Raw genomic sequence first — 15,093 nt, 5'->3', positions numbered from 1 at the left:
TCCAATTAAATCTGTAAAATCAGCTTTTTTTTTCTTTCTACTCTGCATATGACGATAGCGTCACTTTGATACAAGAGTTAATTTGGCCTTTTCTCCGCCTAAGGGCTCCCCATGCATCCTTCATTTGATTTTTTACTATTAATACAACCATTCAAGGTTATTAGAATTTTACATGTTTAAATGTCCATATGAAATTCTATTGTATTTTGTTCCAAATTAGGACTACATTTGGACCATCTCCTGGGCAGTGGGCTTTGCAATACATCTGTCATTTCACTCTGCGGGCAGAGAAAGTCGCACTGCTTGAAGACCCTATCCAATGAAAATACAACTTTATATCAATAGAAAGCTGAATGGATGTAGAATACAAACATAAAGGAATGACAAATATTTTCCCTTTCAGTATTGCACAAAATCAGATTAAAACCTCATTTTCGTCCCCCTTCCAAATTAAGGGTCAACAGGGATCAGAATCACCATAGTTACGGTGACGACAAAACATGTAGAACAATCAGCTTGCCTGCAAAGCTGAGGCGATGAGCCGTGCTTCTTAATTAATGTAAAGTCATTATGTATGCACACTCCACATGAGATGATACCATCAAGTCGATAGCTAGTGTTCAGCTCGACAAATTGCAATTTTCAAAGCTTTAGATTTTGAGTTGTCAGATGATAAACCTAGATCCTTACGATACTCCTATCACTTCACTGTAACAGAAATACTATAAATATTATAAATATTCCCTTTGCTATAAGACAATCAATGGATATTTTCCACATACCTGATCAGGCATAGCAATACGTTCACCGTTGATGAGAGTCAAGACCTTGTTGTCGTCCATAACAGAGTTCATGCTTTCAATCCACAGGGTGTCGACGGGAGCATCAAAGAGTAGCCATTTCTCATCGGGCTTCTCATCTAGGTGAGTCAGGGAAAGTCAAAGAAAGAGAAGGGACTACCTAGTTAATAAAGCATGTATGACTGATTAGGATTGTTTCAAAGAAAAATAGTACCCTTTGGTAAAACCCCAAATGTTAACATTTTCAGTATCCCTTTATTTACATTGCACAAAAAATGTTTTGACAAAATTTATCTTCATAATCATCATCATTACTATCGCCGTCATGGTCATAATCATCATCACCATCATGATCTTCCTCATTGTAATCATCATCATCCATCATCTTTACCATAATTTTCAGCAAATGTCAATATTTTAAACACAATTATTTTGTTAATACTGTCATGGTTGTTTTCATCATCAACATCATTGTTACTTTATCATCACACGATCATCATCTGCAACATTACAGCCAAATTTATAATCATCATCATCATCATCATCATCATTTCCCACACCACCATCACCATCCCCATGATAATAATAATAATCATATCAGTCACATATGTATTCTACCTAATACTACGCCTCTAAGTGCTTTACATAGTAATTATCATTACCCCGGTCATTTGATTCAATTGCTTACGCAATGTTAGTGCACACGCTCCGCTTCCTGGGGAGGGTTCCGGCCAGGTGCCATTTTACAAGTGCTCACATATGCCAATCCAATATCCTAGACACTTACCAGCACAAGTTTGTCTCATAACGTTAGACAGGACCCCGTCCGTCCATTCATTTGTGTTGAGATCAAACTCTCCGTACAACTCTCCTAGAGACAGCGCTTTAGGGTTGATGGGAAACTCCTACAAACAAAAACAAAAGGAGTCGATGGTCAGTCATTGAATTTTTTTAAAATCTAGCAAACACTTCCACTGAGTATTCAACACTACAAATATTATCCTTTATCAGTGCAAAACAATAAAACAGCAAAGTAATGAGTAAAGAAAGATAACCAGAACGTCAATGACATAGCGCTCATCCGCATCTCGCAACAACAAATATCGTAAATTTTATGGTACACTTTTGAACTGGTCAAAAATTTAAAATTTGATACCCTGGAAGGGACATAATTTTATTCAGCTCTACAAGATTAGATAGAAACTAAAGGAACAAAACTTTAAAAATGAAATGAAGGAGAAGAAGCATTTTTTGTTATTTTTGGAATAAATTTGAATAAATTACCATAATTAATCAATGGAGCAAAATCTCAAAATTCTGTGTATATTTTTAGTAAACCAAATTTAGCTCTACCAGATAGAGCAAACCAAATCAAAATCGGTCAAAAATATGAAGAAGAAGCATTTTTTGTGATTTTAAAATTATTTTTGGAATAAATTTGCATAAAATACCATAATTAATCAATGGAGCAAAATCTCAAAATTCTGTGTAGAAGTTTAGTGTACCAAAGTTAGCTCTTCCAGATAAAGCAAACCAAATCAAAATCGGTCGAGAAATGAAGGAGAAGAATCATTTTTTGTGATTTTGAATAAATTTGCATAAATTAGCATAGATAATGAATTTCACGATTCTGTGGAGAAGTTTTAAATCTTTTTTCTAGAAATTTTTTTCTAGTCTTAACACTCCTTTCGCTATACAATGATTCTTTGAACGTTTTCTTTATAGAAGTTTCGTATAACTTTTCTGTAGTCTGATCATGCTATAATATGTAGTTTTGATGAGCAAGTGATGATTACTTATTATGCAGGCATACAAAGCAAGCTTTTGTGAGTTTGTTTATATTTTGCTGATTGAAATACCCTATCTACTCCATGAAAAACTATCAATAATCAATTTAAAACCTATATTTATTGACATGCTATTCTTTTACCGGAGTGTTATTCTGAAAATCATGTTATATTTTACGTTAGCAAAATGGTGTTCATTGTCTAAACAAATCAAAATTAGGACAATTAAGACATTGGTTAATGTCCGGACTTAGCTGGTTGTGTTTGCGCTTAGTCAAAAGAGACATCTGTGCAAGCACATGTTGTAAGTGTAAGTTCTGTGCAATTTGGATGTGTTACCTCTATCAACCTCATTTTCCCTAACATCAAAGATAACATCGTTTTCAGAATACAGCTTCAGCAGCTCAAAGTTAGCTTAAAGGCATTGTTTAACAATGATCCAGTTTTTCAAATCTGAGATGCGGCCCTACGTGTCTGTGATATGGTGTAATATTAAAGCCCTACAAAAATTGCGCTTCAAAATGATCATGAAGTGCTTCAAAAAATTAAAAATAGACTGTAGTGTTCTAAAAACTGTGGGGAAAACAGTTTTTGAAATTTTGTGATTGGCTTGTAAATGTCATGGCAATTCCTGACTGACCTAGAGGTTTAAAATTATAATAGCAGCATCAGCTAAATCCAGGATTTATTTGAGAATCTGAGGCAAAGATACCCAATCCCTTTAATGAATTCCGTACCTTGACAAGATTGTAGGTGTCATCGCCTTCTTTCTTCAGCCTGGACAGCGTCGACTGGAGGATACGCCACGACGTCGTCTTCCCGCTGTTGGTCTTACCGACGATCATGACGGAGTGACGGGAGTTCTTGGTCTCGTAAAGCTGTATGACCTTGAGGACGGATGATGGGAGGGGCTGAAGGCCAGCGTTGACCAGCTCTGACTCGATCACCACTTTCATCTGGTATTGAGAAAGAAAAAGATAATTATAACGAGAAAGAAGATGAGTTGATAAAGTGCATAACTAATAGACGGTGCAATCTCTCTTTGCCATTAACAATACAACTAAAACAAAGGCACCTACTTTACAAAGTGCTATTATTACTCAGCTGCTCTAAGGTGCTCAACACATTCAAGGAATAAATTCCTTTCATGTTCTACACCTGGGTGGTAAATGTGGATTGATGTCTAGATCTTGCCCTAATCTCTACATATTCCTTCATCATTCATGAAATGGAGTACACATAACAAAACCACCTACACGCCAATAGCCCGAGTTCCCAAATGACATTAAATCTATACCGTGATCTAAACCGTAGGTTAAACATCCACGATGGACTGAATTAGCATATATAAGCATGTAATCGTTAGAGTCTTATTGGCCACTGGACATGAGAACACGCGCATACTACGCTTGTGGAGGTTTAGACCATCGATTCAGATAAACCTCCTTTGAATTTGGGCCAACGAGTTCTCTTTTCACGTCTTGGTTTAATCTGAACGTACCTTTCCGTATTCGATCACCGGAGCATCGATGCCAGGGAAGAGATCAGAAACAATACCGTTGAAGAGAGGGAGATCATTTGTGGTCATCTTGGGAGTGTTCATGTCTTTCATGGCCAACAAAAGCACCTAGAAAAACAAAAGAAGTGAGTGAGTGTTTACAGATATTTCATATATGGAAAGTCAAATCTACCTTTTGCAGTACTTTATAGTTAACCACTTATATGGGATACTATACCTAAATATTTTTTTACTTGCTCAACTACATCCGCTTTAAAAAAAAAACTTAAAGATCATCTCATACTTGAATATGAATGATTTATATCAGTCGCAATAATCTGATTATTTTATCTACATATTTCTGATACTGTACTTGTTTTTTCTGTTGTGTTTGTTATATGTTTGAAGTAAAACTGAAAATATTTCTGCAAACTATTAACATTTTTCTTTGTGGGAATTTACCCCACAAGGCCTATCAGGCTTTATTCTAATTCTCTCTTTTCATTTTCCAATTTAATTTGTACTTGTGTATTTGCATCAAAATTGTTCATATTTATAGATGCATATTTTTCTGTTTTTTATTCGAGAATGAAATAAAATAAATGAAAGATGAAAGAAATGACAATTATTTCAAGTTATCTTCTTATTACCCGGCATATCTATATGTATGTATGTAAGTTCTGCTGGCAAGATCGTTGCTCTTTAATAAATTTGGTTTTTGATCTCTTTGTTCTTGCAACATAAATATTAACTGCATGCCATACCTCTTCATCTGGGAGATTGGGGAATCCCCTCTTCTTCCTGCCAGCGTAGCGCAGCACGGAGGTGAGAGCACGTAAACCAAAGTCATAATGGTCCTGCTTGGACAGCTGCTGCACGGCCAGCGAGTACAGAGTGTGGACTTTCTTGGCCAGAACCTGTTTAAGATGAGACAAGCAGTATTTCATTATAAACATCAATGCTATAAAACAACAACAAAAAGTAAGCACTATTCTACCGTATTTGCCGGCAATAAGGCTGCAGCGCCGCATAGGCCGCACCCCAACTTTGACATTTCAAAGAGGGAAAAAAATTTCGTCTTCATGTCAACAATGCAAGATAAAATTGTTGGTAAGATGTGTTGAAATGTCCTGTACCAAATTCATGCTGGTTTTGACTTGATTTTTTTTTTTTTTACTCTTTCGCCGCAAAGGCCGCACCCCGACTTTTTGGTATTTTCTATTCCAAAAATACTGCGGCCCTTACGCCGGCAAATACGGTATGCAACTCTAGAAAAAAACCTTGTCTTATCGTCTTCCCCAGTATCATATCTGCGCATGCACTGACCTGCGCAGAGTTGGAAGGAAGGTTAATTGCCATCTGTTTTCGAACATATTTGATGTAGAGTCAATTGGTTGAAAATCACATTCAGTCTATTTTGGAGTTGTGTATTATTGCAACTTCCTATTTCAAGCGGCCATACTGTACATCATTAGCACTTCTTTCACAGGCTCATTTATATACTTCACTTCAGAAAAACAAGGGCCAGTAATATGTCAGAAATATATTTTACTGGTAAGAACAGGCAAGTAAGATCTTTGCTCTTTAATGAGAAAAGATTTGTTGGGGTTTACTTGTACATGTTTCTATATGATTCCACGGTTTATATCGTGTTTTTTTTTAAAAGATGAAACGTCGTATTTTCAAGAGCCAAAATCATATTTCGTTGGTTGGCATCTCTGTAAGTGCCTTTAAAAAACGTCTCTAACACAAGCTAAAAACCATTTGCATTTGCAATGAATTGCAATAAGGAAATATAAGTCTCTCTTACCCTGGTATTCCCTAACCCTTCACCAAAGAGGATGGTTTCAGCAATCATAGCAGAGTCAGGAACGACCATAGAGATAGGTCTGAACGTGGATTTTTATCCCTGGACACCGACAAGCCCGAAAGCTTTTAGTAAGGCCTCGAAACCCATTTTTTTCAAGCAAATGTGTAGTCCATGACTACTGGAGGAGCGGGCGCCTTTGAATATTTGAAACAGATAAATGGCGCCATACAAGTCTCATTCATCAACATTCATACACAGTAAAGGCCTTAAAAAAAACTGCCACAAAATGAAAACTATTTAAAATGAAAGGGATGAAGTAAATATATATCTATCTTACCCTGGTATTATTGAAACCTTCACCAAAGAGGATGATTTCAGCAATCATAGCAGAGTCAGGAACGACCATAGAGATAGGTCTGAACATGGATTTGAGATTGTCTGGCAACTCAGAACGTCCAGCGTATCCTGCAAATGATGAGGAAAAAACGATAAAGAGAGAAGGGTGCAAGGGAGTGGGGCAGAAAAGCACAAAGAGGAAAAAAAATCTTTGAAAAAAGGTGCGTTTTCTACTTGCAATTTAGGGAAATGCACTTTAAATTTATTTAAGATAATCAAATGGAGGTAAATCTTCTTTCTTACTGCAGTAGTCAATACAAATTTAACTTACAACTCTTATTACATCAGTTTTCCTACGATTCAAATTAGATTTATGCAAAATTCAATCAAAGAGCAGCACTGAAAAAGACATACGTCAACATAGGCAGAAGCGAATGAGTTAGAAATCTTAAACTCAACATAAACCGTTTAAACTAATGGAAAAACACTATGGCCTGAATTCACAACGGAGCTCTGACTGTGTCGGGTTTATTTTGCATTAATTTTCGACCATGGGTTATGTAAATGAAGATTTAAACCATGAGTTAAATTCAAACCTCTTTTGTGAATTTGGGCCTTAATTAAATAACAATCATTGTTTGTGCTTTATTCCGATAAGTGACAGATAAATAGATTCTGTATGTCTCTATTTAATTTTATTATTTGATCTCGTACCAATCACCGGTTTATTTTCAAAATTGAATATTAATTCTGTATGTCTCTATTTAATTTTATTATTTGATCTCGTACCAATCACCGGTTTATTTTCAAAATTGAATATTCTGTTAAGTAATATTTAACCCTTCAACTCACCAGGGTTCATGGTGATGAAGATACCACAGGACCAGACCAGGTTGATCTCCCGCCCCTCAAAGACAAAGCGAGAGGACCCCGCAGCTAGGGCAGAGAGGATGGAGAGAATCTGCTGGGCCACCACGGACAATACCTCAATGTTGATACGGTTGAACTCATCAAAGCAACCCCAGGCGCCAGTCTACACAAAAGAGAATGGTTTGGTTGGTTGATTTGTTTTACCTGACTGCTAAGAAAGCATGTGTGTGCTTCTAAGTAAGCAATCAGGGGACCAACGGCTTTAAAGGCATCGTTTAACAATGTTAAATCTTAGATGCATGGCCCTACGTGTTATCAGTGTCTGTGATATGGTGTAATATTGAAGCCCTCAAAAAATTGCCCTTCAAAATGATCATGAAGTGCCTCAAAAAAGTAAAAATCTTTGAGTGACTGGTTTTACCATACTCATTTTTTCCAATAGACTGTAGTGTTATCAAATTTTGTTTCATAATCTGAGGCAATGTTACTGAGTCACTTTCACGGGGACATGTAATTCATATCCTGTAATACAGAGTTACTGATCGATCTTTTGGCTTTTATCATATAGTTCTTACCTGAGCTAAACCAGAGAACATCCGTCCCATAGACTTGAAATCCAGACCCTCTGAACAATTGACCACGATGACATAGTTGCCCAGGGCCTTGCCCAGATCTTTGACGGTCTCGGTCTTGCCGGTACCGGCCGGTCCCTTGGGGCTACCGCCACGGTGGAGATGCAGAGCAGTGGTCAGGGTCATGTAACACCTGAAAAGAAGCGAGAGAGGAGATAAGATGAGTTTGTATTGCAAAATTCTAGTTCAGTTCAGTTCAGTCTAATTCAGTTCATTACAAATCAGTTCAATTGTTCATATTATGTCAACTCTGTTCTGTGTTATTTTTCCAGTTCACATTGGTCATTTATTCATTCTGTTTAGTTCAGTTCATTCCATTCCGTTCCATTCCATTCCATTCAATTCAGTTCAGTTCAGTTTAGCTCTGGCCAGGCCAAGTCAACTCATTTGAGTCGTACAATTAAGTTCAGTTCATTTTGATTCCATTGATCAAAAAAGGTCATTGAATTAAAATCAGAACATTTTAGTTCACTTTACTTTGCTTCAGTGCAAATCAAATCAATGCAATGCAGGTCAGTTTATGTCAGTTCTTGACAGATCATGCAGGTCAGGTCATTTTCATTTAAACTCTTTGGCCCGAATTCACAAAGCAAGGTTTGAGCTCAGACCAAGGTTTGAGCTCAAACCTCCTTTTGTTTCGCCAAACCTCCTTTTGTTCTTTACAAACCAGGTTTGTAAAAAACGCGTAAAACGCGTCATATGACATACGAAAACCAAGGTTTGTCGACAAACCTCCTTTGTGAATTCGGGCCATTTAGTACATTGGGACAGCTTATAAACAGCTCATGGTTAGCTGAGATCAGTTCAGTTCAGATAAGATCAGTTCAGTTAAGTTCAGTTAGTTCAGTTCAGTTCATTTCAGTTCATTTTTAGTTATGTTCAGTTTGGTTAGTTCAGTTCAGTGCAGTTCAAGTCGGTTTGGTTAGTTCAGTTCAGTTCAGTTAAAATCAGTTCAGTTCAGTTCGGTTAGTTCATTACGGTTCCATTCAATTCAGTTCACCCATTCAATTCAAACCTACCTGTCAGTCAATGGAGTGATAACCAGACGTCCAGAGTTGCCCAAGTACTCGTATCCATACTGGAACTGAGTGTTAGTCTGCCTCACCACGCAGTCATCAATCTCCTTGTCCCAATAGACACGGAGCTGCATCAGCCATTCAAAGGCGGTCACATCGTTCACACTGGCCTTGATCAGCTTCTCGATCACATCCCTGGCGTGGACCTCGATGGTGACCAGGGCCACCACCTTGGCTCGTACCATCTTGGGCAAGTTGCCCCGGATCATCTCTGAGAACTTGTTCAGCATGGAGATCTGGAAGAAGGCATCACAAATAAGAATTGATGATAATAATGATAAGAATAACTACATCTAGATCTATGAATGTCTCTTAAAGGTAAAGACCAGTTCTGGTCATGCGATTGCATTGTGATCATCTAGCATATAAGTATTGGTGTGTTCTGCAAGGTTCTGGAATCATCAAAATGATAAGAAATTTGGCCCAGTCTTGGTAAAGTTACAAGCACTGTACACAGAAAAATGTATATGGGACTACGCGACACGTGCGCGATATCTATCAGGGCCCGTAGCGTTGATGGTATCTTTACCATTATTGATAACTTCCATGGTAACCTCAATAAGATCGGCTGTTGGGTGATGTTGCCATGGTAGTAGTTAATATTGATGTCATAGTTACCGTCAGTGGTAAGTTTTATCACACGGGGCCCATGACATAGCATCAACATTGAAGCTGAAGAAATCTTTTTACCTGTTTCTTCTTCATACTCTTGAGTGCTTTCTTGTCTCCTCTTTCCTTGGTAGTGGCCAGGGCTTTAGTGACATCAGCAGTCCATTGCATTTGACTTGATGTGATCAACATCTATAAGAACAAAGGAAGGCATACAGGCTAACTACATATATCTGGTAAATACAATGTAAAATATCTACATATGTCTGGTAAATACAATGTAAACTATCTACATATATCAGGTAAATACAATGTAAACTGTCTACACATGTCTGGTGAATACAAATTAAACTATCTACACATGTCTGGTAAATACAAAGTAGAATATCTACACATGTTTGGTAAATACCATATACACTGTCTACATATGTCTGGTAAATACAATGTAAACCATCTACACACACATGTCTGGTAAATATAATGTAAACTATCTACACACACATGTCTGGTAAATAAAATGTAAACTATCTGCACATATCTGGTAAATACAATGTTAAACTGAGGTGATCTTACCTGTCCAGGCCATTCCTTGGCCCACTTGTCTCTCTTGCTGAGACTCTTCTTCAGAGCGATCTTACACTGCTTGAGGATATCCTTCAAAGTCCATCTCATCGTCCTCTCAATGTCACACAGCCATGCCTGTCAAAAATAAATTTAGTATAGTGACGGTAGCATGTTAAATCTTTGATTGATACAAATAATTAACATGAAATGAACATTTATTCTCTTTTAACAGTCATTCTTCATATGATTCTTCATATCGTTCATCGATTTAATAAATATAAAATTGTATTAATAGTAATGCTTCTATTCATACATTCATTTTCATTTTGATGCAATGCAACTTATGTCCACTGAGGTATTCACAAATACATAAATACAGATTACAACTAGATCATTCATAGCCCTTGTAAATTTGATGTTTGTGTTTTTCATAACTCAAGAATGAAAGGTGAACTGGTTGAATTAAGACCCTTGGTGAATACTTACTTTGATGTAAGCTTTGATATACAGTCAAACCTGTCTATAGCGACCACCCAAGGGAAACACAAAAAGTGGTCTTTGTAGACAGGTTCCTTTAGTACATGATTCAATGAGAAACCATTATCAAGGGAAACAACAAATGTGGCCTTTGTAGACAGGTGGTCTTTGTAGACAGGTGGTCACTAAAGCAGGTTTGACTGTATGTCACATTCACAAAAAAACATAAATTGGGACAACATAAAAATATTACAAAAGTTAGTAAGGTATGAATTATTTAGCTGTACAATGTTTATGTGCAAATATTTGTCCTTCCACTTATTCAGTCATTATTTAATCACTACGTTTCTCCATATCATGCTGTCTATTACTAATACGTTCATTTAATGTCAACACTATTAGATATAGATGTAGTTTCACTACTCACAACCCAAAAGCATCTAAACTAATCATCCAAGTCAGACAAACTGTACAGCCATAATATAACTGTTCTTATCTTACACCAGATGACTATTAAAATATTAACATAATAAAACATTTTCATATGTGCTTTTTGCCGGTATACCATTAATATATCCTACATTAATTGCTTGATTTACCTCAACAGGGCCCTCTAGGAGCACCGGGTGTCCAAACTCCACATACTCTCCGTCGGCCGAGTACATTCCCTGGGCCTCAAACTTCTGAGTGATACCCATCTTGTGCATCTTAAGGGTCTTGATGTTATCGAAACATTTCTTCAGATGTGGCTGAACCTATTTGTAGAAGAAAAAAAAAGGTTGAGAGAATTTTTAAGAAAATGAATTAACTAAAGCAATGAGAAAAAAAACATATGATCTTGGTATGCTAGTAATATCGCCTAGGCCTTAGCCTCTGATTGTTATGTTTTGTTTGTGCAATTCCACTAATGTAGTCAAAGCATTATTGGAAAGAGCCCATACATGCTCTTTTTCCTTTTGGGGTTACAAAGAGAAAAAAAAGATCAAATACTACGATTGCAGTATTTAAGATATATATAAAATGTTTAAGTACTAACAAAAAATGAGTGTATATATTAAAAACAAGTGGAGGCATGCAATTACAGATAAAGAGGCCTTTACAGCGAATGCCTTCATATTTGATTACAAATAAAGAACTTGTTCCCTCATATCCAACACTGACTCCCCCGATTAATTTTTATCTCACATCTTTGAGATTTATTTTACAGCTATGACAGGTTTGGCTAAGCCATTAACTTACTGCTTCAGGATTCTTTGACTGGCCAAGGATCTCTAGGAGGTCGTCATTGGAGAGGAAGTAGAAGCGAGGGAAGATCTGTCTCTTGGTCTCCAGGTACATGTCTAGAGATTTCTGGATCTCTTCTAGCTTGTTGTTCATCTCATTCAATGTCTCCAGTAAACCTGCATGTTAAACAGAATTGAAAAGATACCTTAATCCGTTTCATAACAGGAATTATTATTTTAGGGCTACCTTGATCACATATTGTTCTTTAAATTGGAAACAGTCATATTCATCTTTTATTGCTACATTGTTAAAGTATAATGTAATGTCTTTGAAAACAATATACATGGGAAAGAATGTTGGCAAAAAGTTGGAAAAATCACCAATTTTGATTGAGAAACAATGATTTTAAATTACGTTTGTGTTGCCAACTTAGGGATTTTAGAGCTTATTGGCCTTTTTAAAACTCCCATTCTCATTCAACGTCTCCAGTAGATCTGTGTATTAAACAGAATGAAAAAGATATGTTTAACCCATTGACTGGGGAATCAGATCTAACCGATACACATCTGTAAAACCTATTGCACTTAGAAACACACATGATAGCATGCTAATCATAACAAGAAGGCTATCAGTACCAAGAGAAAAAAGATTGCCCACTGATTTCTTTCTTAAACCAGATTAAAGGGCGATGGCTCATTGGTAGAGTAGTTGGCTTGTAACTAGGAGGTCCCAGATTCGAAACCAATTCAACAAGCTAGTGACCTTTGGTAATGCATTAATCCTTATTACCAAGAGCATCGTAGAGGACTTAAAGCCGTCAATCCCCTGGTTGCTTACTTACGAGTAAACCTATATTTTCTTAGCAGTCAGGTAAAACAAACCAACCAACCAACCAAGATAAAAATTGACTAGAAACTGTATTCAATGCTTTCATGTGAATTCTTTTGATATATTTACCTTCATGGTGTGTGCCCCGTAGAGCATTGTTGTCCTTGTGTAGCCTGGACATGATGATCTTCCAGTTGGCGTTAACGCTGTCAAACTCCGCTGACTCACGAGGGAGCTGCTTACGGATATCTTCACCCAAGAAGATGTTCTACACAGTTACAAAATAAAATTGGGAATTTCTTTTATGGCTAGGACATCAATCACATGCTTAGTAGACGTATGATATGGTGTCTGCAATTGACTAATTATTCCTTTCATATAGCATTAGCAAGTCATGAGAAATTCTTCAAAATTTTCAATTAGATGGTCTAAAGTTAAAGTGGTTGAATATTGAGCATAATAAATTTACTTAGGTCCAAAATAAACCGTTATTTTGTCAAGTTCAATTCAATCACACCTTTGCACTTCTTCCTTCCTTCCAACTGACCAACTTCCCCACCAATCCAACTATCCTAACCAACCAACCAACCAATCAATCTATCAATCAGACATGTTCAAGTACAGTTTGGTGAAGGATGATTAAGATTCACATGTGAAGATTTTGAACCCCTACCTCTAGGTACATCCACTGTCTCTGGACAGTCAGGGTCATCTCTATGACCTCCAGGATATGTGACAGGGTCCTCTCCCAGTAGTCCACCTCCTTCTCAAAGGCCTTGACGAAGCGGGAGGCTTTCATCGTTGACAGGGTCACCTGGTTGTCCTCAAGGACCTGGAAGACCTCATCGGTGGCTCTGTGAAAATGAAAGGTCAAGGGTTAACAGGAAGGTCAAAGGTCAAAGGTTAGTGGAAGGTGAAGGTTAATGGCAGTTTAAATGAAAAAGTGTGAAGGCTAAAACAAATTCTCATTGGTAACTCTGTGAGAATTGGAGGTCGACAGTTAATGAAAGATCAAAAATAAATGCAAACAGATTCTTAAAGATAGCAGCATTAACTATCCCACTTGTTATAACTGGTCCAAAAGATATCTAGAGGATTACTAGTAAAGGTCGGCTGGAGTGATATGATTAAGGCAGTCCAGATTCCAGAGGGTTGTATTGAATCAAGTCTTTAAATGGTTTGTTACAGCTAGACCAAACAAGACCGAAACATTGATTATTTGCAACCATCATTACCCATATGACACAAAATCAAGTAGCCAATTATCAAACTTTTTTGAGCATTGCTTTCCACTCAACATTACCAAAACGGCCAGCATAGCCAACTTACTTCAGTCTGTAATGGCCTCTGTCTTTGTAAGGTGATACATCAAGGATTGTCTCCTCCCATACATCTCTGATCCCTGACAGAGACTGCTCAATGGCCAACTCTTTACTGGCTGCACCGGATATCTCGGACACCTTCTCGGCGTGGGCGTCGAACCCCAGCTCAATGATCCTCTCAAGTGTGAACTCATCGGCTGTATGGTCAAACGTCTTCTCGAGCTCATCTGATGATGGGTTGCACAAAGAGAAAGATGGGAATTAGAAATCTGAACCTACTACATTCCTACTGACATACCACCAAAAAGAAGAGCTTGTTGAGCTCCAATTATATCCCATTATACTGTCATGGAAATCTATGCTATTATGGGACATTTCTCTCTACCAGACTCAGAGCTGTATGGTCAAACATCTTCTCAAGCTCATCTGATGATGGGTTGGGAAAGAAAAAGGGCAGATTTGGAAGTTAGAGTTGGTAAAACTTCGAAATCAAAACATACTATACTCCTACTGACATACCACCCAAAAAGAAGAGCTTGTTGAGCTCCAATTATATCCCATTATACTGTCACGGCAACCTATGCTATTATAGGACCTTTCTCTCTACCAGAGTCAGATGAAAGTTATGAAAGAAATCCCATGAACATCTATCACACTTCTTCACAGTCATTTAAAATTTGAACTTGATTTCAACAGCTAATATCTGAAAATGGATAACTGGGTGAAATAACCACTTACGTATCAGAACATATTACACGGTGAGGACCAGATATATATCACAATTTTGCAATATTTTTCTTTCAAAATATTGAACACACTATCCGCAGTCTCAAATGAAGAATGAAATATGGCAAAAAAGGTGTCTCTGTTCTTTACCTTGCAATTGCTGCCAATGACGTTGTCTCATGGCATGGTTGTGAAGATCTGTGACTAGGGGCATCGTACGACGGAACTGATCCACACGGTTCTTGGAGAAATCCACAACCTCCCAACTTTTGTCCTGATCAGAAACAAAGAATAAATTTTTAAGGTATTGCACACTTTAGGTGTATCCCAAATGATTATGGGACAACATGGTTATGGGACAACAACAACAATGTTTTGGTTATACACAAATTATGACAAAATCAAAAAATTATCTTTTAAGAATCAGAAGGGTGTCGAGATATTGCTCAGATGTTTAGATAGGTGCAGGAAAACCACTGTGTTTTTTTAACGCCGTGTAAAGTTTAATATACTTCCCATTTATGTTTCTTATAA

The 15,093-nt window shown here is 37.2% G+C and overlaps 1 protein-coding gene across 1 annotated transcript in view; it reads right to left on the bottom strand.

Annotated features, from left to right (window-relative positions):
• Positions 1-15,093, bottom strand: part of LOC593353 (dynein heavy chain 2, axonemal) — an 80,392-nt gene that overhangs the window by 43,273 nt on the left and 22,026 nt on the right. The window contains exons 26-42 of the mRNA XM_030981848.1: positions 14,710-14,833; positions 13,841-14,060; positions 13,185-13,365; positions 12,641-12,779; positions 11,699-11,859; positions 11,059-11,214; positions 9,992-10,117; positions 9,500-9,610; positions 8,753-9,045; positions 7,677-7,866; positions 7,084-7,264; positions 6,233-6,360; positions 4,850-5,002; positions 4,089-4,214; positions 3,325-3,543; positions 1,588-1,705; positions 783-919 (exon numbers count right to left, since the gene is read on the bottom strand). Coding sequence (XP_030837708.1) covers positions 783-919; positions 1,588-1,705; positions 3,325-3,543; positions 4,089-4,214; positions 4,850-5,002; positions 6,233-6,360; positions 7,084-7,264; positions 7,677-7,866; positions 8,753-9,045; positions 9,500-9,610; positions 9,992-10,117; positions 11,059-11,214; positions 11,699-11,859; positions 12,641-12,779; positions 13,185-13,365; positions 13,841-14,060; positions 14,710-14,833 — 2,763 coding nt within the window. The remainder of the gene's footprint in view (positions 1-782; positions 920-1,587; positions 1,706-3,324; positions 3,544-4,088; positions 4,215-4,849; positions 5,003-6,232; positions 6,361-7,083; positions 7,265-7,676; positions 7,867-8,752; positions 9,046-9,499; positions 9,611-9,991; positions 10,118-11,058; positions 11,215-11,698; positions 11,860-12,640; positions 12,780-13,184; positions 13,366-13,840; positions 14,061-14,709; positions 14,834-15,093) is intronic.

This window comes from Strongylocentrotus purpuratus, unplaced genomic scaffold (assembly GCF_000002235.5).
Source record: "Strongylocentrotus purpuratus isolate Spur 01 unplaced genomic scaffold, Spur_5.0 spur5_scaffold_12, whole genome shotgun sequence".
NCBI lineage: Eukaryota > Metazoa > Echinodermata > Echinoidea > Camarodonta > Strongylocentrotidae > Strongylocentrotus > Strongylocentrotus purpuratus.
This window is presented reverse-complemented; position numbering and strand designations above follow the sequence as displayed.